This window comes from Malania oleifera, chromosome 10 (assembly GCF_029873635.1).
Source record: "Malania oleifera isolate guangnan ecotype guangnan chromosome 10, ASM2987363v1, whole genome shotgun sequence".
NCBI classification, from domain to species: domain Eukaryota; kingdom Viridiplantae; phylum Streptophyta; class Magnoliopsida; order Santalales; family Ximeniaceae; genus Malania; species Malania oleifera.
The window spans coordinates 32493923-32518867 of NC_080426.1; the positions used below are offsets into that span (position 1 = coordinate 32493923).

The 24945-nt window shown below is 35.8% G+C and overlaps 2 protein-coding genes across 2 annotated transcripts in view; both read left to right on the forward strand.

The window, feature by feature from the left end:
* The window catches only part of LOC131165728 (ricin-like), a 630504-nt gene that overhangs the window by 336030 nt on the left and 269529 nt on the right, over window positions 1–24945 (forward strand). The window lies entirely within an intron of this gene.
* LOC131166597 (uncharacterized) lies at window positions 9388–9882 on the forward strand. The gene has a single exon (XM_058125184.1). The coding sequence runs from the start codon at window positions 9388–9390 to the stop codon at window positions 9880–9882; it is 495 nt and encodes a 164-aa protein (XP_057981167.1).

The window sequence follows — 24945 nt, forward strand, 5'->3', positions numbered from 1 at the left end:
GAGTGACAATTCACAACAATCTCCACCTTGGTGAACATACGCCCCTTAGGAGAAACCAAAAACATGAACTCGTTGCTCCACCTTGAACTTAGAACGTTAGATTGGGACAACCTCCCGTCTAGAAACTAGAGATAAAGACCAAGTCCAAGCAATGCCACTTGAACTTGCCGATGGCAGCTTCGACTTCTACCATCAACCCAGATTTAGTCATAGATATTACACCCGAAGACTTCACCCTAGGTTTAAAACAAGCTCTTTCCACAACAACAAAAACTATTGCAAGCCGTTTATCTCCAAAGCCCCTTGCATAGTCTTCAACAAATCCCACAACTGACGATCCACTATGTTACCTGTCAAAACACCCCATTGCACCATCATGAGGGACTTTTGATATATCTTGGACATCACAGTCCATCCTTGGGTACTAAGTGGTAGACATTTCACATCGATTCTCCATAAAACCCCCCTGAGATGGAAAACAAAGTCTTCCTGCGGTTTCATCCACAAAACCACCTTGAGATAACACCAATCTCCATGCAGTTTTGTCTATGCGAATCTTCAAACCAAGACCCTTCTTGGTCGTGCCCAAAATATTCATGTCAAAACTTTTCAATAGAGTTCCCAAATGATAAGCCTTAGTCAAATTCTTTCCAACCAATAACATGTCATTCACACAACATATACATCACCCTATTGCATCCTATCTCCCTCTTTCACACTGGAAGCCTCACCAACTCCCACACTTGATTCAGCTCCTAAAGAATAGTAACAAATAAAACTGATTCAGCTCGTAAAAAATAGCAACAAATAAAACTAATTCAGCTTTATGAGTCACACTAGTCAATAGTCGAATGTCTTTGGCTGACTAGGGTTAGGTAGAGTATTCTCACAGAAAAAGTGGTTGGTAAGTTGTCCTTGCATAACATCAGGCAACTTCTCACTACCTCAAAATCTAAAAAAATTTATGTTGATGCATATTGCACCAAATCAAGATTATATTGCACGCACACGACCATAAAGGGCAAGTTAAAAGAAAAAAGAAAAGAAAAGAATGAAAAGACAATAATTTATGTGATCGTCAGTATGTCTTTGCTTGTGGAATCCTTGTGAAAATCTTGACCATATGTCAATGAAACTGCCATACAAAATGTTTAGTATGCCATAAAGTAATGTACTAGAATTGGCAAGTTTTTTATTTTATTATGCATCTAATTAGTTCTATGTCAATGTATGAAACAATGTGTTAGGATTTAAACCCTCATCTATATGTAAAGGGTGTCCTTGGGCCACAAGGCTCCCTCCTTTGTCATGATGTACGTAGGCTTATCCCTGCTTTATATAGAGAGATGTTTCCTTAGACTTGAACTTGTAACCAACCGATTAGAAAGGAGCAACTTAGTACTAATCTGAAGCCCGTACCTAAACCCTGGGCTTTATGTCAAAACCTCAAAATACCTTTTTATAGTAGTATGATGACATCGTGTCTATGCTTAAGCCCCTTGTTTACAAATTTAAGTGAACCAATTTTTTTTAAATATACAACACTACTGTTACGGATTGGGTCAGTGGACTTCTTCTTGGGGTAGCAAGTACGTCTCCAAGTTCAAACCTGATGATCGCAGACATGTTCCTTGATATAGCATAAATATCATTTAATCCTTTGTTTTTTTACCTACTTTAAAAAAAAAAAAATGATATTAATCCTTTGTTCTTGTTTTGTTTTGTTTTGTTTTTTGCTAGTTCCCATCCATTCCATTGCCGCGGCCTAAATAATGCTGAAACTACTACTATGTTTTTTTTTTGATGACCTAGGGACTTCAGCCACCATCATGCCTCTTTATACACTATGATGTGGCACCAAACCCGGGAGGGTGAAAGTTGCCCGCCCATTGAGGTACCCTTGGTAATTCACGGGGCTAATTCTTAAGGGAGAATCAAATCTATGACCTTGAGGTCACCGAAGTCACAAATCAGCCATTACCACTTGACCTATCCGGTTGGGCGAAAATACTACAACATATATTAATCATATAGCAATGTCATGCCTTTGAAATTCTTCATCTTTGTCCATCCCAAGTTACATGCCAATGCATTTTCCTTTGTGTCCTAGAACAAAATTACCGTCATTCTCATATTTATCCACATATTCTCTACTAAATTGATCAAGAGAAACATGTGCCTATGTTAACAAGAAACATTTGTGGAGAGTTAACAATATTTTCCAACTTGTAAATTGCACATAATGCCATCCACAACAATGAAATTTTCCTGCAGTTCTAGAACTTAATGCAACCCCAAGTCATGCTACTTTGGTTTTTCTTAAGCCCATGGCTTAGCAGGTGACAGGATCCAGTCGTACGAATGAGACATCCAGTTCAGTTACATTATCTTAATTTCCTTGAAGACAACAGGAAATTTCCTGTTTGCCGTTTCACTCCTTCCTCGTAGACTGCATTCTATTCAGGACAAGATACATATGAATAAACAAACATACAAATAAATAAAATATAGTCTGGTTCCCACCCTCCTCTTTTTAATACTAGTTCATGCCTTCAGAACATTGTTGCAGAAAAAGGGGGAGAAGAAAAATAGATGGCTATACCAGCTGGGAGCTCTGGGAAATGGTGGTTCAAGCACTTGCAGTATCAGGAAGGCAGGGACTCTCCAAGTGAGGTTCGGAATGTCCTGCTAATAGTTGCAGCCCTAATTTCTGCTGTGACCTTTCAATCTGGTGTCAACCCTCCTGGCGGTGTATGGCAGGATAACGGCGAAGGTCATCATGCTGGGCGTGCCATTTATGCTTCTCAGAAGCATGCATTCTATGTTTTCTTGGTTTTCAACACCTTAGCTCTTTCTACTTCGCTCCTCATACTCGTGTCCCTCACCCATGGCTTCCCTTTTCACTTAGAAGTTTGGATTGCCACAGTTTCTATGATCATCACGTATGGTTCTGCAGTTTTTGCCGTTACGCCTGGTGAGTCGGTGAAGTTTCGCTACATATTGACCTCAGCTGCTGTTCCTTTTGTGCTGCGGTTTTCGATTCAGATTTTCAAACTGTGTAAGACTATAATAGCAAATGGAACACTCGATAAAATGAAAAGGAAACTGGGATTCTAGTCTTTCCCAGTTTATATGCTGACTAATGCTGGCGTCTTATGAGTTTGGGAATAAGTATAACTAGGTTTGTTCATTCCATTACGGTGAGGGAAAAGCTTATTTACTGTTAATTTTACTGCCAAGTTTATCTTGTTGTTTATGCCTGTGTGTGTTCTATATATACAGTAAAGGCTTCTTTATGCAGCATTGGAAATTTTACCACTTCTGGTTGTATGTGCATTTACTTCTTACAGATAAGAAGGCAATTACAGAACCAGATACCACATAAACTCCATTTCCAAACACAGATCAGATGGTCTTTGTCTAAAACATGTTTTTAAATAGATATAGTTCTGCTAGGTAAGTCATGTTTGTTTTTTGATTTCTTTACATAAAATATTTCCTTCTATTAATTTTTTTTTTTAAATTTTATTTTACATTAATCCGCTATATCTTGAGCAGCTTTAGTTAAATCAACAATATGTGCTGCTTGGTTTATCCTGGGCTTAAAACTCTCTGATCACTTTCTGTTTTGATCAATTAATTATGGTGAAAATTAACTCAACTAATGATGTTTGTTGCATTTGTAGATTTCACAGCTACAATCAGCTGTGTTTTGATCACTTTTTTTTTAATACTTTATTTATTTAATCTTATGTTCTATTTGAACCCAATCACCATGTGCTGAGAGACAATGCACATGGTTGCCGACAGATACAGTAATTATTGGTTATTAATGATCTGCGTCATTATTTAAATGAAGTTGTATTACTAAGACTTTAGTCAAGACCTACCCCAGGCAATACTTGCTCAAGAAGCATTGGTTCGTAACCACTCAATACTGGACACATGTTTGAAAGCCAACAACAACACCACTACCAATAATAATAATAATAATAATAATAATTTTAATAATAATATTCTTGTTTGCATTCATTGTTATGGCAGAATCCAAAAATTTCTAAGAGCTCAATGTTACAATTGCAATTTTGTGGCCAGATTCTTCTTACCTGCTCATTTTTTTTTCGAGTAAACAAAAGTTCAAACCAGAATTGAGTTGTGCCTGCGATGGAATAATTGGCTATTCATATGTGTCATTTCCCTATCTCTGATTCCCTCATCATTAGCTGATTCTATTTGGCCAAAATTAGTACATTCTACATGTCTCCAAGAAGATGTACTGTATTTACTTAGGAATAAATACTGAAGAATTCAAGACATACTCAACAAGCATGACTTAAAATCTGGGTTCCTGACAGCACCCAAATAAATATTTAATTTCCTTGCTATTCTTCATTTTCTGGCATTGTTTTGTCTACAATTTGTTTACAGTATGTTGAAGTTAAAATACTAGTGTAGTTTACAAGTGAGAATGAAGGATAATTTTTGTTAAACAGGCAAAATTGTGTAGGTGCATCTTTTTGTGGCTGTTTTTGTTTGTTTGTTTGTTTTTTCTATTACAAGCAAAAGGAATAGAACTTTTTGAACGTGTGAGCCAGACAAAAGATCAGGACAGCCCACCCTACAAACCAGAAAACCAAATTCCCACTAGAGGGGTATCTGCAGATTCAAGAAAAAAACAAAAAACTCAGCACCTGCACAGAAAACAACATAGAGATTATGGTTTCCCACAAGAGGAAGATACATACCTAGTAAAACAAAGATTCCCTACCTGCTCTCAGAAGTGCTCTCAGAAAGCCAGACACAGCCATTAATTTAAGGATGATGCATGACTAATAGTTGAGACAAGCTCTGCCAAATCCATTCTTAAAACCCTAAAAAAAAATAATTTAAAAAACATCATCAATGAAATTTATTCATCCCTACCACAGCAGTTTACTGCATTGAACAAAATAACTGCTGCTAAATCAATTGATAACTCCATAGGGGCAGGAGTAGTTGATATGGTAGCTTTGGATAAATGGCCTGGCCCCCAGAAAAGACCTGGTCTGGCCGGGTTCTTGCAGTATGAGGAAGGCGGGTATTCACTGAACCATGTTTGAAACATTCTGCTAGTGGCTTCAGGATTGATCTCCCCTGTAATCTTCCAAGCCGGTGTCGGTCCCCTTGGGTGGTGTTTGGCAGAATTATGAGAATGACAGATTGCAGGAAGGGCAATTTATGTTTCTCAGAAGAAAGCAATCTATGTTTTCTTGATTTCTAGCACCTTGGCCCTTTCAGCATCGATCGTAATTAATCCTTTTGTCTCTCACATATCGATTGCCTTTCTATTTTAGAGTCTGGTTTGCAATGGCTTCAATGAATGTGATTGCATGTGCAGTTTTGGTATTACACCGGTGGAATGGATGAGGTCCTTACATCTTACTTGCACTACGGCTTCTGGTTTGGGTGCTCTGCAATTTAAGATGCAAAGTGTCCAAGTATGTAGATGCTGGAACTGCAATTCTAGCCTTCCCCATTTCGCTTCTATTCTATGGTTTGGTAATGATGGATTCTTGCGAGTTTTAGGAATCATTTAATTAAGTATATGTTCGCTACCTTACCAAACCGGTTGATTTACACTGCAGTAGATCTCTTGGCAGGATGGCAATTTTATAAGCTGTGATCTTGCAGGGCGAGAGGCATCGGTTCCTGACCTGGAACACTTCCTCCCCCAACCCCTAAAAAATTTAAGCAAACAAATAACTAGAGAAGTGGGTGAAATAAAAATCATACCATTTCTGCCACGAGTTTAATCTCATTTTAGGACAATATATCACAGTCCTTGGTCACCGCACCAATACACGCAACACATGTAGTGCCATCAACTTCCGAATGACCTAAGGAGGGAGGGAGGAGAAGGGAGGGAGAGTATTCCTTGTTATGCCTTCTTCTTTGCTCCAAAGCTCATCAACTTTAGGAATGAATTTGGTGGAATGGAATTCAATTTATCCTTTAAAGTTGATGAGGGGGAAAATTAAGATTGGGAATCCAACGTTGTTGATTGTCAACAAAAGACGTGTTCGAACTTTGACCGGTCAAGTAAACATAAAAAGGAAGGTTGGATGCAAAGAGCTTAGACACATTGAGCTAAAGTAGCAGTTGGCAGGAGAGCTCCACCAAATTGTTGGCTTGTCTATCCTAAACCATGTCAACCATTCTTACAAGAAAATATTTGTTTTTCCACTTGTGGCCTTTGTAAGGAATACAACCACAAACTCTTACATGATAGATGCGTGCAAATAGATAGTAATGTGTTGTTGTGATGAAACCAAACATCCCAAAGATGCTTTAATCCACATTCAAGGCCTATTTTCAAAAATATATTCACATGAAATAAGAAATTGAGATATACTTAATGAGGGGCATGAGCAATAGATCATCATTCTTACACTTGCCTTGACTCCAATGCTTTGAACTAACTTATTCATAACACACTTCTTGCCATATCATACATGTTAGAAAACTAATAATATAAAATAATAAAACTTAGATACGAACAAAATAAAAAGAAAATCACGATTTACAAATAGGCAGAGGTACAAATATCTCGCTCTCTTTAAGGAGATTCAAGCCCTCTGCGGTTTATTGGTTTAGTTCATGAACCGGTGCAGTAGAACTGCTCAAGACTTGACTTGTCTCCCTTAGGATACCACAATCTAATTTGAATCATATGACTCTCTCCAATTACGCACAAATGGAGGAGTCCAAAGATCAACAAAAAAACACATTTCTTTGCTTGTCAAACTCTCTAGACTCCAAAAAAGGATGATGTCACATGCATTTTGTAAAGAAAAAAGAGTAAGAGATATGGGCACAATTGTTTAACTTTACAAATTCTACCAAAGATTAATTAGTGCTTATGATGAAATTATATAGGAATGGCTTTGTTCCATAAGATAACTTTGCAATTCATCCCTATTATTGAATGTTGATGTTTTATTGTCAATGGCAAATTCATATCTCATTCCATTATCATATTTCGCTTTTGGGGACTAGAAATCCTTCAAAAGAAGAATAGTGTTAGTATATTTTAAATAGTGCACCTATGATCTCGCTATATTTAATTCATGAAGTGAAGTCATACATAATAATTTGACTGCTTTTTGCAAATGAATACATGTGGTTTGGTGTATTTGGACTTTGTCGGTTTCTGAATATTTTACAATTTAAATCTTCATTATACCTTTGATTCATAGTAAAAGTTTATTTTCGACGGAACGCACATGCATAAACTTTGACATTCGAATTGTGTAAATCTTGGGCCTTTTTTTAGTTTGCAGTCATTCATTTTAATTTTAATTAAATATTATGTATAAAAGGATGATTTGATTAACAAAAGTTAATTTAGAAGATTAAAGTACTTTAACAACATGGTTCCAAAACAACTAAAAATCATAAAATCTTTTTTTTCAATTTTTTAAAAACAACTAAAAACTAATAATAAAAATAGAAAACTAACAATGTAAACAAACACATTATCATAATTTGTTTTCTGATTGTATAGAAATAAAAACAAAATTAGAATTAATCCGAATAGCCTCTTAAGCGTGCACGGTAGCCAAAGCAAGATAATTTGGATAATCAGCATCTTGCATCAGCATTTAATGAATAGCTAATACACAATTAAAAAAAATGCTTTTCTGGAAAATGAAAAGAGAAAAGATTTCATTAGGAAAGGGAGGAAAAATTCTTAAAAATATTTATTAAATTATATGAGAAAGATATCAAAATATTTTGTAGATAAAATGAGAAAAACATAATTCACATTCCCTCTAATACCTTGAGTGCATAGTGAGAACCTATTAATCTTCATTTATCCAACATGAGGATTAACTGGTTCATCATTGCTCAGGGTAGTAAGAGAAAGAGTCCTACGAATTTCGATTTAAGTGGATTTGGATAAATTTCAATATAATTTTATATTACATTTTATCCAAACCCAATACAACTCTAAATCCAAGGTCTCTCAAAGCGTAGAATAAGAGTTTTTATTTATTTCCATTTTATGTTTATTTGCACACACTGCATGATGTTTCAAAACTTATAGAACACCCTTAAATTCGAAAAAGGCATTAATCTCCCTTAAATAGTTGAAGTCTTAAAAATCTCTTGAACCTCTCTTGAATATTTCTCATATTTGCAGAAGAAGAAAAAAGGCTTGGCGAAGGGTGTAAGTATTCCAAAATTCAAATGTCAAGTAAGATCTGTGAAAATTTTAAAACTTTTGGAGAAAATCTAAATCTCTTTTGCCTAAAAAATTGGTCTTTTGATAATTAAAATTATATAAGGTAAAAATTCTTGATATATACAAAGGAATGTGCATTTAGAAACAAAAATTTATAAAGTAAATGTGTGCACGGTGTACCCCATTTTGGGGAATAGTTTGAATATTAGAAGAAAGGGATATAATTAATTTCAAGGATTCTCAAAAACAGATCTAGAAACTGAAATTCTTAATAAATTAAGGGTGCTTAGAATACCATGCCAAATCAATTGATTTTTTTCAACTCTATCCTTTAAAAAAAATTAAAGCAAAATTTGACTCAGCGCCTAGCTACTTGCCAAAAGGCTGAGGGACCTCGCTGATCATTGCATATAGGTGTGCATTAATTCAACCAAGTTACAGTAGAAAAAAAATTCATAAATAAAACTATCCAATCTTAGCCCTTCATGTATTTCATTAATCAGTGCATTCTGTCATTTTCTCTCTTCATCACACATCCATACTGTCCAAAATCATTTCCTACTACTTAAGGTGTGCATTAATTCAACCAAGTTACAGTAGAAAAAAAATTCATAAATAAAACTATCCAATCTTAGCCCTTCATGTATTTCATTAATCAGTGCATTCTGTCATTTTCTCTCTTCATCACACATCCATACTGTCCAAAATCATTTCCTACTACTTAATTTCCATGGCCATTAATTTAGGCATGCAATATTTTCCCTTTCATTCTTCATTTTCTCGCATTGTTTTAGGCTTTAGCTATGCTTTATGGAGTGAGAAAATTTTTTTTTTTTTTTGGGTGGAAATCCAATGCTTTCTAATACACAAGTTGATGAACAAATAATATTTTTTGGCATAACTCATTATTTTATATATGATTGCATGACTTGCTGTAGGTCAAGCCCAACAAAAAACCCATTTTAAAAAATCATTTTATTTCCCCCTAGATCGACCCAAAAGTCCTCCATACCTTCTTCAAACAAAAAAACCATTGATAGAACAATTCCCAACTCCATCATATATATATATATATATATATATATATATATATATATATATATATGTATGTATGTATGTAAACTTGTTCAGAGCAAGACTTGGTACATGACAGCTTCAGAGAAATGGGCAGCACACCTGAGAATCCGGGCAAGAACTGGTTCAAAAACTTTGATTACAACGAAGGTGAAAATTCACTGGGAGACGTTCAAAACATTTTGTTAGTGGCAGTGGCACTGATCGCTGCCGTGACCTTTCAAGCTGGGGTGTCCCCCCCTGGTGGTGTTTGGCAGGATGATGAAAATGGTCACATTGCAGGAAGGGCAATTTATGCTTCTCAGAAAGAAGCCTTCTTTATTTTCTTGATTTCTAACACACTGGCTCTTTCCACATCCACCCTTATCCTTGTGTACCTCACTCTCAGGCTGCCTTTTCGTTTTGAAGTTTGGGTGGCCATTGCTTCGATGATGTCAACTTATGTATCTGCAGTTTTTGCCGTTACTCCGGAAGAATCGACAAGTTTTCGCTATGTCTTGCTTGCAGCTGTTGTGCCTTTTGCAGTAAGATGTCTGATATGGGTTTTCAACAAGTTGAGAAGGGGTCAAAATGGTTTTAAGTAGATGGTGAGATTGATGTTCTAGCCTTGCATGCCCATTTCATTTTTATGGCCTGTCTTGGTTTATTTGTTTCTTCTGTTTTCATTCTAGTGTCATATTCCACTTTTGAGGCTTCAAGTTCCTTCAAAAAGCAGAGTAGTGCTATTCTAATTTTTTCTTGAACTGTGAAACTCCTGTTTTCACTTCCGGCAGTCCATGCCACTTAGCAAGTTAAGCATAAACTTTCATTAGTTCATTTCTCCTAAGTGATAAAAGATTAAGCTCAACAAGTGTTTCCCAACAAAGGGGATGGTTCCAAATTTGTGTGATTCAGATTTCTCCTAACTACCGAGGGCCAGTGTTATGAATTCGATCTCCTCTCTTTGTTCAACATAGATGCAGTATGAACGAACAAAACATAAAGTCATAAAGTCATTAAGACTTTGTTATTACATTTTTGACACGGTATACATGGTGGAGGATGGAAGCCAATTGTTGCTTTTAAGTACATATTATTTCAAATAAAGTTGTGTGAAGAAATTAAAAATGATTATGAAAATTTTTTGGGATGCAAATTTCTAATCTTGGTCATCTATGTTTTTCACGCAGGTGAATAATCTTTGGAGCTTTGAATTTGGATGTTAATTGTGAAATTCATGTGAATCTAGATAAAATATAATATAAAAAATAGACTAATTAATTAAGGTAAATAATATAAAAAATTCTTCTTGCACCTGGCCAGGTCAGTTATTGCTTTACAACATCTCAAATTTTTTTTTTTTGAATTAGAAGTTATCTGAACATGTTCTTTAAATATGATTACATGAATAAATTAATAAGCTATTCAAAGCATCTCGAGAGAGAAGTAGTCGATTAGTGAGCATCACATTTTATAAGGAATTAATTTAAGACTGGAGAACCATTCATAAACAAAAAAACATGGGCATATTAGTTTTCCCCATAGATAGACCGAAAATGCCGCCGCATTTGCTGCATTGAATGACATGATTAGCAAAGATAGATAACTGTTTAATCCCTTCATAAAAAAATACCGTCCATATTTTAAAGTCATGCTTTTTAATATGATGCTTGATGTGGTATATTGCGAGTACTATCGCATTAAGAAATGGTTTCTTTTTTGTTTTAAATTTAAAAAAGTTGACGATCAAGATTACAATATCACTTAAAAAATATGAATATTCTGTGGAAATTTTCTGTTCATACAGCACAGGAAGTAAGCCTTGGTATGATTACTGTGATAGCTTAAGAGAGATGGCCGCCCCACTTGAAAATATGCTTACTGGGAAAGTTGCAGCTTCTGTTCCTTCCACAGTATGGGAAAGCAAAAACAACTTTGATAAAACAAACATAAAAACAAATTAACCATCTCCAATGTTGAAATATTTTCTAAAATAATCGATTTTATAGGTTTTCAAATCTTCCATTTACGAATTCTCTAAAGTATTCATGAGGAGTATTTAATGTTATGTGAGTTTGTTCTCACATTGAAAAGAATGGTAAGTGAAAAATCATTAACAAATGATAAGGTTGAATAATCTCTAAAAGTTGGTTAAGAGATAGTGTTAGTGTGCACTCTAATGCACCTATGACGGTCCGAAAGTTAGTTAAGAGATAGTGCTAGTGTGTAGTCTAGTGCACCCTAGGACGGTGCTTCGCACCTTCCGTACACGTGCGCGTGGCGTGGACTGTAGGGCGCTAGTGACGCATTTAGTTGGCTTAAAATTAATCTTATATTTTTTATAAGATCAAGTGGGGCGATCTGAACCGCGTAAATAATCTAACGGTCAATATAATTGATTTTCACTCCTGGTGCGACAAGGTCATCGCCTGGTGCGACTAGGTCGTCGCTCGGTGCAACCAGGTCGACGCCTAGTCAACTTTAGAAATCTGTTTCGCGAATTACTGTCAATGAAACATATTTGAACAGATGTAACCTTTCAGAAAAGATATAATTTTGTCTATTTAAAGGAAAAATTTACTCCATGAATATATAGAATTATTCAATCATTCTCTTTCTTTTTCTCTCATAATGCTTTCACAAATTATATTTTATTCAATCCTAAGTTCTGTTTTCTGACGAAATAGAATTTCAGAAATTTGTTCAAATTCCTCTAAGGGTGTTTGTGATCAATTTTTTATTTGCATATATCGCAAAATTCTGGGCTTCATTATATTTTAAAAACGTATTTGCTAACCCAATATACACCGATTTGGTGGGAGCAAATAACCTTTTAAGGAAAATAACATTGCAACGTGCCTTGGAACGTTTTTTGTTCTACAACATTTTATGCATTTGTTATTTTACATCTGAGGGAAATCATTATTGCTTTACTCAACCATTTTCCAGTGGGGAAATTTGGGGTACTCTACTTTGAATTGCAAGTTCATCTAAAATCTTCTTCATTCCAGTACTGTATTCCACTTCTTAATTTTTACATGTTTATGAGTCTCTTAAAAATCAAATGTGTACGGAGGCTCATAATGGATCTGGCATCCTATGTTGCCAAAAAGGGTGTCAATTTGTATGTGGAAGTCTTAGTTTGCTTGTCTTCAGGTTGATACTCGTATTAAAGAAGTAGGTGTCCAGATGGCCTCTCGATGTGATTGTTGTTCAAATGCTAAGATTGAATCTCTAGACCATGTGTTTTGCACCGGATCTTTTGCTCAGGAGGTATGGAAAAAAGCAGCAGTGGCGTTGGGTGTTAGTTGTATGACAACAAGAACTTGGAAAGGCAGAGTTAATGTCTGGTTTCATAGTTAGGCATTTTGGTAGGTCTTATACCTAGTCTCATCATTTGGAGACTCTGGACTCGTCGATGTAGAGCCAGGATGGAATCAATTCATGATTTGGTGAGAACTGTGTGGCTTGATATTAAATATTGGCTGAGATCCATTTCAGACAAGTTAAATAAATGTGCACCTACTTCTTGCACGGATATTGCAGTCCTTCATACTTTGGATATTCAAGTAAAAAATGTTGGGGTTCATCTTCCTCGTGTAGTCAGATGGTGTAAACCAGGGATAGGTTGGGTTAAGCTGAATGTGGATGGGAGCTGTAGAGGTAACCTAGGGAATTGTGGTGGTGGAGGCGTGATAAGAGATGAAAAGGGTTTATTTAAAACAATTTTTTCCTCATTATTGGGTTATGGAACAAATAACATGGCTGAATTGAAGGCGATTATTTTAGGGATTAATCTGTGCAAAGATCTCGGACTTGATCAAGTGGAGATTGCATGTGACTCTGCTTTGTTGGTTTAGTGGATAAATTCTGGGAAGTGTTCGGTTTGGAACTTATGAGATTTGTGGGAAGAACTTTTGCTAGCATTAAGAGGCATACAGTTCAAAGTGGAACATGTTTACAGGGAGGCGAATAAAAGTGCATATTTCTTTGCCAAACAGGGTGAATCTGGTATTTTTCGATCATATAGTTGCCAAGATGATCTTCCTCAGCAAGTCAGGGGAATGATTCGATTGGACTTGTTGGGTTTTCCTTCTTTGCGCTCATGATGTTTTTGTATTAATTCACTTTTAGTGGTTTAGTTTTTTAGTTTTTTTGGTTGCTGGTGTTTGGTTTAGGTTGGTTAAGTTAGTTTTAGGGTCTTGGAATTTGGTTTTTATTGTCCTAAAGTCTCAAAATTGTAACCACGATTTTCCTCCGCCATAAGTGAGGGGTTTTCTAATAAAGTTTAGGAGGTGCCGCCCTCTTTTTCAAAAAAAAAAAAAAAATTACGGAGGCTCATAAGATTTTCAAAGCCTTAGAAAGTTCGTGTCTTTGTTAAAACTCAAGAAAAAACCAGTGTTGTTTTCCATATTAATTAATATATATAATATAAATATCATTTTATAAATAGAGTAGCGAAACATGTTATAAAGGTACACTCTATTATAATAATTCTATTTTTAACATTGCAGTATAATAATTTACTGATGTAAATAGCATACTATGTGTGCAAAGAAATTACTTATATTGTAAAGTAAATTATATTGTTTTGTTATCTTATGAATATTAGAGTATGAAAAAAGAACTTTATGTATCAGTATATTAAAATTTACAAGACCTTCATCAATATACATTTCTCTATTTTTTTTTAAAAAATATTCATGTTTAATAAGTACTTAGTGCTAAACATCACTTATTAATTCAAATACTTATTAATTTATTTTTTAAATGGTACAAAATAAGCGCCTCGATTGTATAGCTCTACGAGCAACTCACGTTTTTTTGTCGTAAATTTAAGCAAATTGAATCTCCTAATCATGTTTTGCTGGTAAGTGCTTATCAACTTTTCTTTTCTAACATTTTTTTTTCTTTTTTTTTTGGTTGTCTTCTTTGCAGGATCAGCAAACTATTTAAATAAATAAATATATATTTAAATATAAATATATAAATCCAGCAGTGCATATATATATATATATATATATATATTTAATATTCTCTGATAATTAAATTTTAATAGAATAATCAATAATGAAATAAAGTAATAATATATAATTATGGCTCCAAAAGCAGAAACACTGGGTTGTGGTTGGGCACATGTTGGCCACCAATGCACATTGCTGTGTGTGCTGCACTCTCCCTAAAGGTGGAGAATCTTGAGTTGGATAAGAGAGTATCTCCAATCAATCTTTGAATTAATAAAAAAAGAAAAAAAAAAAGTATCTCTACGAAAGGTTTATTATTATTATTTTTAAAAAAATAATAAACACAAGAAAAAGTAGTTATCTTCGGTTAAAATAATTATTATCTATTCGTGCTCATTGCTCTTGTGATGATTTTTTAAAATTTCTATCTGGGCTATTAGTCTTGTTCAAGCTTTTTAAGTGATTCACACTTTTTTTCTCTTCTTTCTTGTGGGGATGTTGTATGTGAATTTTTTTGTCAATTAGACAATTACCAAGTGGTTATTTTTCTTTTTATCATTTTTTAAAGTTTGAAATGGGATTAAAATATACACTTATTCTAGAAGCTAATTTTATTATTATTTTTTTCAACGAAAGTCAAATTTGTTGATAACCCTCACTTATGGCGGAGGAAAACCGTGGTTACAAAAAAACCACAATGAATTTACAATTAACCAAGCAAAACCATCACAGGCAACAAGATCAAAACAAGTCTAATAGAACACGACCCAAAAACCAAACTAAAACAAACAAACTAAACAAGACTATATGAATCAAAACAAAACAAAAACAAAAAAACCTGCAAACTGATGACAATTACCTGCAAAACAAAAAACTTGAGAAAAACATAGGAGAACCAAATGATGTCAATTAAAAACCAAATTTGGAATACTCATCTTATTCATACGAATTAGACCTTTCATTTTACTCGGCAGCATATCACCTACAAAATATCTCCTTATGTTGCCTCCCTCGCCTTGAGGAGTCAAGTAATCCGCCACCTGATTACCATTTCTAAATTGACGCTTTATAGAGAATTGAAGGTCTTAGCTTGTAGCTCCTCCTCTGTCAATTCCCAAAAGTCACATAAATACTAGGAAGAGCAAATTCCAGAAGTGATCCATCCCACCACCAATTTCGAGTCGCTTTTGATACAAATATTCTAATATTCCAACTCTTTACATAGCTGAACACCACTAGTAAATTGCTGCAACTCCGCTCCATTATTAGTATTAGACTCAAATTTTTCAGAGAAAGCGGCCTTAATATTACTTGAAGAGTTGCGGATGATACCACCACCACCACAAGAATCCGGATTTCCTTTACAAGAGCCATCAATATTTAGTTTCAACCAACCTACATGAGGCTTTCCCTGACTACTTTTCGAGGATTTCTAACCTTCAGAGATATCGTTTTCACTTGGAACTCTTTCAATAAATTCTTATCAATATAAGATAAATAACCCTTTATTCCTTTTGAATTTTAGCGAGACAAAACCTCACTAATAACCAAATTGCATTCCCCGGCACATATGAATCATCTACTAATTTTCACTCTCCAAGGTTCATCATTAAAGTTTAGAATTCCTAAGTCAGATGCTGCTCTCTTCCAAACCGTACTTGCGATGGAACCCATACTCAGAGCATGATTGAGGGATTCCTCTTTTTTTTTTTATTTTTTTTTTCCATGCAACAGTTGCAACAAAAGACCATATCAATTCCTAGATTCTGCACTCCCTCATCTACAGGAAGACATTGGAATATGGCTTTCCACATACACATCGATACTTTCTTAGGTAGAAGATTATGTCAGACCCACTCCATTCACAGGTACTACTCCCCTTTAATTCTTATCACCTCCCAAACCGAGGCAGTTGAAAATTTTCCATTTATGGAAGGCTTTCAAATAAACACATCAAGCCCCAATTTGTGCTTTATAGATGACAACAAAATCTCATCCGTTTAGGGACCCCTACCAAATCTTTCAACATATTAGTATCTCAATTCTCCGATTCCTAGCAATCTTGAATCTTAAACTCAAGATGCTGGACCATGTGAGAACACTCCATAAGGGGACCATTGTTCAACCACTTATCAAACCAAAAAGAAGCTTTTCCTTCTCTAACCTTCACATAAACATTCTCTTAGACCTCTGGAAAAAATATTTAAGATTGACTTCTGTTGGCCTAACATGATTTACTAATCTTATTTTGGTGATAACAAATCAAATGTTATTTAACATGTTTTGGTGAAAGTGATGATACTTCAAGAATCAGGTTTTTAAACTCAAGTTCAAGTAATAACGAAACTTATTGCAAGACTACATGAAAAGGAAATGAAAGCTTAAAGGACATGAACAACATGAATTCCAAAGGTGACTTGATGAAAGCTTAGAGAATTAAAGCTCAAAGACAAGATGTACTTAGCCAATGACAAGCATCAAGACTCCAAGTTTAGAACATGTTTAAGTCTTAAGAGAGTCTCTATATAAGTACTTCATTCAAATGATAATATGGTTGGATTTGAAGCTTATTAGGAAACTCATTGACTTAGAGACCATATTTTGAAAAACCCTGGAAAATATTTTTCAAAAGTTTTAAATTACTTTGGGGAAAACAAAAGAGCAACAAGTTTTTGGAAATAAAATGGAAAATCAGTTTTTTGGTTTGTCCAGATGCCTGACAAGGTTGACCCAAGCGATTGAAAAATACACAGAAGGATTTTAAGGGAATCCGAGAGGACCCTAGTGACTGACTCGTAACAACCCAGTCGGCTGACACTCACGGCCTTTGAAATTCTCAGTGTTTTTAATGATCCAGGCGACTGACTCTTCGAGAATTCAAATTTTAAAAATAATGGGAAGTTTTCAAAATTGAGTTTTTGAATTCTAAACGTTATGAAAACTTGGAAAACACTCCAAGTCACTTGGGGAACACAAAATACTCTTTTCTAAAAATCAATAAATACCCCCCAAGACAAAGGATTTAATACACCAAGCAATCCACACCAATCAAAGCTCTCTTGCTCTCAATACTCTCAAAAGCTCTCTTGCGCACATACTTTCTTAAGTGCCCTACTGAGTTTTGCTGTGAAACTCTCTCAAATTTCTGAGCATATTTTGAATTCTTTTCATCAAGAAAGAAAGCTCACGGTAATATACTTTTGAAGCTTCAAATTCTTTCTATTGTTATTTTGAATTGAAGTATATAGAATTGTGCTTTATTGTTGTACTAATTAGCTCTTGCAGAGAGTGTTTTTGTACACTAAATTTTTTCTTGTTTTCAAATCGTTGGACCAAGCGTGGGGTTTTGTTTGGAGAGGTGAACTCTAGTCTATTGAAGGAGGGATTGTAAAAGGTTTGTCACACACCGAACTCGCCAGGTGGGGCTCGGGTGCCACGTGTTCCAATCACTTGTATCTGATACCATAATTAACATGCACGCAGCGGAATATAAATAAATAACCTCAAATAAATACCAGAGTTCTATATAACAACAAAAAAAAAAACACTATAATATCCAGATATCCATATCCACAACCAGCATTTAAAACATAACCCATTACAAATATATATTTGTATATATATACCAGTATCTCATAATACCAAAAAAAAAACCACCAAATACAATCCCAGCCTAGGCCTTCAAACCCGGTCTCTAGAAGAACCTGAAAAATTGTTAATCCACTAGAGTGAGACATATCTCAGTAAGGGTGGAATAAATTATAACAATGTGTGACAAATGAGTTTTAATATTTACATATCAAAATAAACTGTTTCCCACATAATATCAAATACAACTGAGAAAATATACCATTAATAACATTCCCGATATCTAATGTCATACACACATCCAATATGCACAAGTACATAATTTTTATGCAGGCGAAAGTCCCAAAGGATAGGGAAGATTCTTTGCCCATACAAGTAGCTTCCCTCTGCTCTGGTACTAAAAACTACCTACTAAAGCACTCACCTTACTCAGTAAACCCTTAGGTGAAGTATTACCTCGCCACCAGTACACACATCTTTATTATTTTAAAGGCAAAGGTTTTCGAGGATCGGGATGTCTACTCGCCTATACAAGTAGCATCCTTTTGCACTGATACCAAGAAACTACCTAGCAGAAAACTTACCTTTCTCAGCAAGCCCGCGGAGGTATGTTTACCTCACCGCATGCACACACATGCATTCACAATATGTTATACCATTATTTTTATGCTATAATTAAATTCACATGCTCACAACACATCCACATAGGAATCATGCATATCATACTTCATCTTCCAATGTCCTCAGTACGTGGCTCACATAGAGTAAATGCGTACATGTCAGTACGTGGCCCACACAGGCACCTACATACTTCTTATCTACACGTGGCCCACACAGGAACCACTACCCACACAGGGTACATAACATGACCCACACAGGCGCCATTATCCACACAAGATATAACGTGGCCCACACAGGCACCACTACCCACATAGGGTACATAACATGGCCCACACAGGCGCCATTATCCACACAGGATATAACGTGACCCACACAGACACCACTCCAGCTTCCGCAACACGTGGCCCACACAGGCACCACTATTCACCAATATCCAATCCATATGACCTACCCGTCATACATCAGTAGAACAAGCTCCTTGACCTGCCAATGTCCTACCCCATATAAATGACAATATGACAAGCTCCTCGACCTGTCAACGTCATATCATGATTTATATCTAGGCAATATAACAACTTCCTCATGCCAACGTTATATTGAGATGCATACGCATAACCAAACCAGTTAGTTCACACAGACGCATCAATGCATTTCCACACAGGAATCCAACAGATCAATTCATTTCCCACACAGTATCCAACAGATCAATATATTTCCACATAGGAGTCAAACATAACAATTCATTCATCATGCTATAATCATTCCAAACATCCTCACATGCAAACCCAAATACCACAACAATTCATATTCAATTTTGTTGGAATTTGTGTGATCCCAAGAGGGGGGGGGGGTGAATTGGGTTTTAAAAATTTTTTGGCTAATTTAAACAATTCGCCGATTCATTACAGTGTCATATCCCATTCAACATGTATACATGTATGTAAAGCGAGTTTAACAATAAAAGTAAACATACACATGTGTAGTATCTTATTTAAATCAAATGTGTGCATGAGAATAATTTCGACATTAAATAAACATTCATACACATGCTGAAATTAAAGTGCAGGAATTTAAATAAAATAGAAAGAGCGACACCAGATTTGTTATCGAGGTTCGGCCAAACCAACCTACATCCCCGCCTTGGGCTTACCCCCAAGGATTCCACTATACCTGCTCACTTAACTAGGCGGAGCAAAAGCCTTTTACATCCTCTCCTTACGGGGCGAGGAAAACCCCAGCTCAATTACTAGGCTGAGCCAAACTAGTCTCACTTGCGGGGCTGAGACTCCCGAGTTCAATTCCGGGCTGAACCGAACCGGTCTCACTTGCGGGGCTGAGACTCCCCTGTTCAATTAACGGGTTAAACCAAACCATTACATGAAAATCATTTTGTACATAAAATATGCTTCTAAACTAAGCAAGGATGTACAACATTAAAATCTAATATGCATTCTCATATGATTTTTGAAATGAAGCTCATGTAGAGTATGAGTTTTCTCTCAAAATATTTTTCAAATAAAACTTAAGAGTTTGGAAAAAGATTTTATTTTCTAAAATGATTGACCTTTATAAAATAAACGGAGAAGCTTCTCAAGCAAGTATATATTAATTTGATATATGCTCAAGGCTCCCTCTTGTATAACCTAAAGAAATTCTCCAACAAATGTATTTCAAGATAAGAGTAGGAGAATATTAGGGTTTTCTTCAAAATGATTGACCTTAATAAAATTAATCCCAAGAAGGCATTCAAGCAAAATATATGAGCAAGAATATTAGCCCAAGCCTTCAAGACATTTTTCACAATAAATTTCTCCAAAAAATATTTTTTCAATTAAAAGAATATGGAAGAAATTTAATCTTTGAAAAACATGAAAAATAGAAATGCTTGCAAGCAATATACATATAGAGAATGTTATATGCTCAAGCCTCTTCAAATATAACCCCAAAAATATTTTCCCCAAAAATGGTTTTCAAAAGAAGAGAATAGGAGACATTTTAATCTTTGAAAATATGTCACAAATGAAAGAAGAAGGCCATCAAGCAATATATATGTATATGATATATGCTCAAGCCTCTTCACATAAAACCCCCAAGAATATTTTCTCCCCAAATGATTTTCAAATAAAAGAAGAGTAGGAGAAAAATGAGAATTTAAAGAACAAATGGGGTATAGAAGTGTGGGAGAATCAAAGAATGATAAACTAAATTAACAAAGGGATTCTCTAACATTTTCAAGTGTTTTGGGATTGTATTTATAGGTAAAAACCCCTTGTAACTGTTATATAGCCGTTGGGACCTTAAAATATATATTTATTTTGAAAACTAACCGTTTTTCGGGTGTTGGGACGCTTTCCCGAGAAGGTCGGTCGACCAAGCTCAAGGTACGGTCGACCGGCCTCTGCTTTTCTGCACAGACACTATTCAGTGTTTCGGCCATAACTTTTCCTATATAACTCCAAATTGGATGTTTTTGATACCAATTGAAAGGTAAGAGAAAATTCCACAACTTTCATGTTTAAGACATTTTAAGATAATGATTTTTGGCTTGATAAAAATGTCCATCAATGAGACAAAAGAAACATGAAGGGAGTTTTTCTCTTACGGACATGTTTCAGTGTTTTGGCCATAACTTTTTCTGTGTAACTCCAATTTGGACGTTCTTCATATCAAACTCAAGCTATGGGAAAATTCCACAATTTTTATGTTGAACATGGTTTGATATGAGATTGAATTGAGTGAGAAAATTGTTCATTTCTAACATTCAGTCGACTGGCCGGTTGACTGACCCCTTTGAAAAATTTAGTTTTTGCCTTCTTTTAACTTTAAAACCATTTAAAAACCTTTGTATATGTTAGGCATTTTATGAAAAAAGTTTTTCATGTTATTTGGAGGTCTTATGGTCAATCTAAGGTCAGGTAGAGTGTAACGACCTGCTCCAGTTTCACACATATATTTTTTTTAATAAATAAATTATCATCACATCATACATTCCAGCTCAGTAGGTCATAATCCACCTGGGCCCGTGGGCACCAGGGATATATCAAAGCATAAAGTAGAAGCCCTAACAGTAGAAAATATACAAACATGTACATCTCAATACCATATACCACAATATACCAGAGTTACTACAATCACTGTATTTTCATATATACATCCCAAAAATAAAACCTAGGGACATTTCCCACAAAATCTAACTGTCCCTACAAAACTTACCCTTCAAAAAGGGTAGATAGACCGTACTATATCAGCGGGGCTTTTCCCGCTCTCCTATCCAGGGTTCATGAAAAGTTAATAAGATTTAGGGGTGAGACACCTCTCAGTAAGGGAAATAAACTAATACCAGTGTGTGGCAACATGAGTATTATGTGTTCTACATATACCATACATAACATATTCAATACTGTTTATCAAATCTGGGAAAACATACATATATATCAACACATAGCAGAATATACTGCATTTTCATAAACATATCTCATCTCATACACTAATAATAACATAAAACAATCCTGGTAGGTTAGCTGGCTGTTGTCATGTATTACCCCCACATGACTGGGTTGTGTGGCCCAAATGCGGGACCTGACAATGGTTGGCCGACCACTGTCAAGTCAAACAGTAGTCTGTAGGTCCGATGGGTCTACCCAGACTAGTCCGTATACCAGGGGCGATAACAGCACACTTCTTGAAAATAACCACATCGACCATCCAATCTCACGCCACTCCGTACAGCGGTGTTAACATAGATATCATGATCACGAGGACCATGGACACATAGCAACGGTACCGTGCAAGTGCTAGCCTAGATCAAGCCAACCAGGTTCTGATATCATATACATATACTAAAATCGTGACACATGGATAACTCATATCATTAATTATCAAATCATTCATATCATTTTTCACATATACATATATCATGAAAATCATCGGCCCATACGCCAGTATTTCACATTTTATCATAGCTCGGCTCGTACGCCAGCAAATCACATAGCACAGCCCGTACGCTGGCAAATCTCATCCACATAGCACGGCCCGTACGCCGGCAAATCACATATATATATATATATCTCGGCCTGTACGCTGGTTTTCCATCATAGAAATCCATATCGTCCCCATTCCCAGAAAACAGTATTTCACAACATTTTTATACTCATGCCACACTAAACAAATTTTCCACGTACAGTATTTTCCAAATATAAATCATATATATAAATATATTTATTTTTCCTGAAACCAGATGCTACATATATATACATACATTTTCTCAAAACAAAATTAGCTTAGTTTATTCCCTTACCTGATTCTTGTAAAGCCCCTAAGAAAATCTTCCCTGTACCCACAAGGTTCTCAACTCAACACCCTGAAAATGAAAACTCGCATAATTAAAGTTTAGTATTTTCGTACGTACAACATTTTCTATAACTACCACTAAGTCAAATTCGACTTAAAAAGTCTTACCTCAACTTAGGGATGATTCCCAACGTTCCCAATCAACACCCTGAAATTGAAAATTTTCAGTTTTTTTACGCGTATATCACTTTCTTCAACTGTCAAAAATCCAAATATTGAATATAAAGCCTTACCTTGGATTTGGGATGAAATCTAACTTCGTTTCCCTGACGATCCGTTCCGACAGACTTGTAGAGAACTTTGCCAGGAGCGTCATGGTGGCTTTGGTTTGTCAATCCGGTGTAAAATTAGCCCAAAATCGAAGAGAGAGAGAGTCGTAGGAGAGAGAGAGAGAGAGAGAGAGAGAGAGAGAGAGAGAGAGAGAGAGAGTGCACTCACGCACACCAAAAATCCAATTCAATTTGGATTTTGACTTTCAAAGCTTCTTGAAGAAGCTTGTGTTATTTTATATATATATATATATATATATATATATATATATTTGTTTCTTATCATACTATTCATTTTACTTGTTAATTTAATTAATTAATTTTATTTTATTATTTTATTATTATTATTATTTTTTAAAATTTTATTCTTTTTTTTTCCCGGTTACTACATTCCTCCCCCCTTAAAAGAATTTTGTCCTCGAAATTTACTGTTTCCGTAACTCGCCATCCTTTAATCAGGAAAAAGGGTCTACTTATTTTATTACCTACCCTCACTTATGGCGGAGGAATACAGTGGTTACATTTTGAGTCTTGGAAGATTACATATACAAAAGAAAACCATTCTCCCAAAACTAAAGTACTACACTATTGAACCATTACATGTACCTGCAACAGAAAACTACTTAACTATTTACATTTATTCACTTAGACTTCTTGAAATAAATGCGGATACCTCTACTTCATCTGCTCCTCGGACTCCCAAGAAGCCTCTTCTACTGCATGATTCCTCCACAACACTTTTACTTGAGGAATCGTCTTGTTACGTAGCTCTTGCACTTTCCTATCCAGAATCTGTACTGGTACCTTCTCATATCCCAGTGAATCACTAAGCTCCAACTCATCATAATTGATGACATGAGAAGGGTTTGGGACGTATTTCCTCAACATAGTAACATGAAATACGTTGTGAATCCTGGACAATACAGGTGGCAAAGCTAGCCTGTAGGCTACCGGTCCCACTTTATCTAGAATCTCAAATGGACCGATAAACCTAGGACTAAGTTTACCCTTCCTCCCAAATCGCATAACCCCTTTCATCGGAGCTATCATCAAAAATATGTGATCACCTACGTCAAACTCTAAATTCCTGCGGCGATGGTCGGCATAACTCTTCTGTCGACTCTGAGCTGCACTGATCCTGTCCCTAATAAAACGAACTTTATCACACGCCTGCTGAACCAGCTCTGGCCCCACTACTCGCCGCTCACCCACTTCATCCCAAAACAAAGGAGAACAGCATCTCTTACTGTACAGAGGCTCAAATGGTGCCATGCCAATGCTAGACTAATAACTGTTATTATACGTAAATTCTACTAATGGCATGAACTGGGTCCAACTACCCCCAAAGTCTAGTACACACGCTCTGAGCATGTCCTTTAATATCTGTATCGTCCTCTCAGTCTGCCCGTCAAACTGAGGATGGAATGTTGTACTAAACTATAACTGAGACCCCAGAGCCTCCTGCAGACTCCTCCAAAATCGTGATGTGAATCGTGGGTCTCAATCTGACACAATAGATACAGGCACCCCATGAGAACGTACTATCTCCTGAATGTAAATCTTCGCTAAATGGCTGAGGGAGTAGCTGATCTTGATGGGAATAAAGTGGGCGGTCTTCGTCAATCAATCAACAATCACCCAGATGGCATTATGACCATGTAACGTCATCGGCAGTCCTGACACGAAGTCCATCGATATGTGATCCCACTTCCACTTCGGGATAAATAACGGCTGCAACTGCCATGCCGGTCTCTGGTGCTCAGCCTTTACCTGCTGGCATGTCAAACACTGCACTACATACTCGGCAATCTCTCTCTTCATACCACTCCACCAGTATGACTCTCGCACAGATCTTTGTACATCTTCGTACTACTGG

Bases quoted from the DNA above. Each gene is read 5' to 3' on its own strand.
- LOC131166597 (XM_058125184.1), top strand. From the start codon at position 9,388: ATGGGCAGCACACCTGAGAATCCGGGCAAGAACTGGTTCAAAAACTTT.